General features: G+C 49.1%; 1 protein-coding gene across 1 annotated transcript; it reads left to right on the top strand.

Annotated features, from left to right (window-relative positions):
• Positions 1 to 1,553: 1,553 nt before the first annotated feature.
• Positions 1,554 to 2,267, top strand: LOC124422840. Its single transcript, XM_046959774.1, has one exon. The coding sequence runs from the start codon at positions 1,554 to 1,556 to the stop codon at positions 2,265 to 2,267; it is 714 nt and encodes a 237-aa protein (XP_046815730.1).
• Positions 2,268 to 2,474: the final 207 nt, after the last annotated feature.

The raw sequence follows: 2,474 nt of genomic DNA, 5'->3' as shown, positions 1-2,474 counted from the left end.
AAGAAAAAAGAGGTAGGGAGGAGGAAAAAGAAGAAAAAGTGACTAGATCAAAAATGGAGGACTTCGGGAAAATCATGTTGCAGAGTTTCTCCATCGATGACCATATCGCGAGTACGAGGAAAAAAGAAAAGGAGGAATTAGTAGATGTCATGAAAGGCATTGTACTCTTAGAAGAAGCCCTGGATGTCGCTGTTCACTTGCGAGCCTCGTAGAAGGCCACAGAGCTTTCCGGAAGGACTAAACACATACGAATGGCGTGTGATAAAGCACGTGGTATGGCATCTCAGAGTGAAACAATAGAGGAGGCCAATAAAAAACGAGTAGTGTCGAGTCCGGTAGAGGAAAATGGCGGAAAAAAGAAGAAGGAGGAGGCGCCTCCCACCCCTACCTGGACGGAGGTAGCCAAAAGAGGATGGATATAAAAGAAGAAATCAGCGAAGACACCCGCCTAGGTATCCGACGAATGTGAGAAAGGCCAAAAAAGGCCAAACGAAAAGAAGAATAGATAAAGGCATTCAAAGCCTCGCCTGGAGGCCCTCCTGATCAAGCCGAATGGAGGAAGAACCTATGCGGACATGCTCGAGGAAATCCGTAGCAGAACTAAACCGGAGGACTCGAGACAGAGGTGAGATCAATCAAACAAGAGCAGGGGATGTTCTCCTGGAATTGGACAGTGGCACTTAAAACAAAGCCGCCTTCGGAGACACGCTTAGAAACATCCTAGGGGACAAGGCGACGGTCCGCCATTTGGAACTTGGGGTGACGATAAAGATTAGAGACCTCGATAGCTTAACCACTGCCCAAGAAGTGGAAGAAGTGAGGAGGGACATACAGGTGGACTCCGAAAAAAAATGAAGATCTAGACCACGAAGACAAACTGGAGAGGGTTCAAAATGGCCATCGTAGAAGTGAGCGTAGAAACAAGCCAACTTTTAAAGTCGGGGCATATTAAAGGTATGGTGGGTTAATTGCAGAATAAGGCAGAGGGCGGTGATCTCAAGGTGCTACAGATGCCTTGGATATGGGCATACCGTCCGGAAATGCAAAGGCCCGGACAGAAGCAAGCTCTGCTACAAATGTGATAATGCTAATTATCAAGCGAGAGAGTATCTGGCCCCGGAAAACTGCATGTTATGCACGGAGGCGGATAAAGGACAAGAAATACTCGAGCGTGACCACGCTCTTGGATTGGGACGTTGTAGCATCTTCAAGGAAGTTCTCAATAAGGCCAAAAAGCTCCTGCGATGATGCGAATACTACAAGCAAACTTGAACAGGAGCAAGACTGCCAACGAGCTACTGTATCAACTGGCCCAGGAGAAGAGGACAGATCTACTGTTGATCAATGAACAATATAGGGATAAGAAATCGCCCTTAGGGTTCTCTGATCCTCACGGCACAGCGGCCATCTGGATCCTGGAGCCAAACAAGATACCAGTAGAGAGTCATGGAAGCTGCCGTGGCTTCGTTTGGATTAAAAGTGGGGAGGTTACTTATTTTAGTTGCTACTTCACACCAAACGAACTCATCCACGAATTCCGATAAAAAATAGACATGCTGGAGGAAGTGGCCTGGAACAAAACAGATAACATCTTGGTGGCCGACGACTTCAATGCTAAGGCGGTCGAGTGGGGAATGCCGTACCAAAACTCGAGGGGTAAATACGTGGTGAAAATAGCGGCCAGAACAGGGCTTTATGTTTTGAACGTTGACTCTATTACAACCTTTCGGCGCCCCGGGTACACTGAGATAATTCCGGACATCTCCCTCGCAAATGAGGGCCTGTTACCGCGGATCGAGGAATGGAAGGTGATCGAGGACTACACTGGAAGCGATCACCAATACATTACCTTTAGTGTACACGGAGAATCACGGAGAGGCAGAGAAGACAAAGCGACTCCACACAGATGGAACGTTCACAAGATGGACTCCGGAAACTTCATTAAAACAATATCCCGGGAAATAGAAGTTATCGAAGGACCCGAAGCAACAGGAGAGGCCGCGACCGAAACGCTTGTCGGAGCTACTGTCCGCCACATCGTAATGGCTTGTGAATCTGCCATACCGCGCAAGAAACCTCGCCACGGCAAGCGACCTGCATACTGGTGGACTCCAGAGATCGCGGAGCTGCGCCGAAAGTGCCTGAAATTGAGACGAGCTGCACGACGGGCAAGGAAAGGGAGCGAAGCAAACGCCAAATCTGCGGAACACAAGGCCGCGAAAAAGCAACTGCGCCGGGCCATAAACAAAAGCAAGGTCAATTGCTGAAGGAAGTTGGGAGAGGATATTAGTATGGACCCATGGGGACTGGGCTACAAAATTGTAACCCAGAAGCTCGGGGCCCTGAGACCGACCCAAGTCATGGACACGACCACCATGAAAAACATCGGGGGTATCTTCTTCCCGGCACACTTCACCAGGCCGAAGATAGACTTTGGCCAAGTAGAGGACTGTGCCCTCTTCAGCACAGAAGAG

The sequence above is a fragment of the Vespa crabro genome, chromosome 3 (assembly GCF_910589235.1).
Source record: "Vespa crabro chromosome 3, iyVesCrab1.2, whole genome shotgun sequence".
NCBI classification, from domain to species: domain Eukaryota; kingdom Metazoa; phylum Arthropoda; class Insecta; order Hymenoptera; family Vespidae; genus Vespa; species Vespa crabro.
The sequence above is the reverse complement of the archived record's forward strand: the minus strand, read 5'-3'. Positions and strand labels throughout refer to the sequence as shown.

Excerpts from the sequence above, each read along its gene's own strand:
- LOC124422840 (XM_046959774.1), top strand. The coding sequence starts at position 1,554 with ATGCTGGAGGAAGTGGCCTGGAACAAAACAGATAACATCTTGGTGGCC.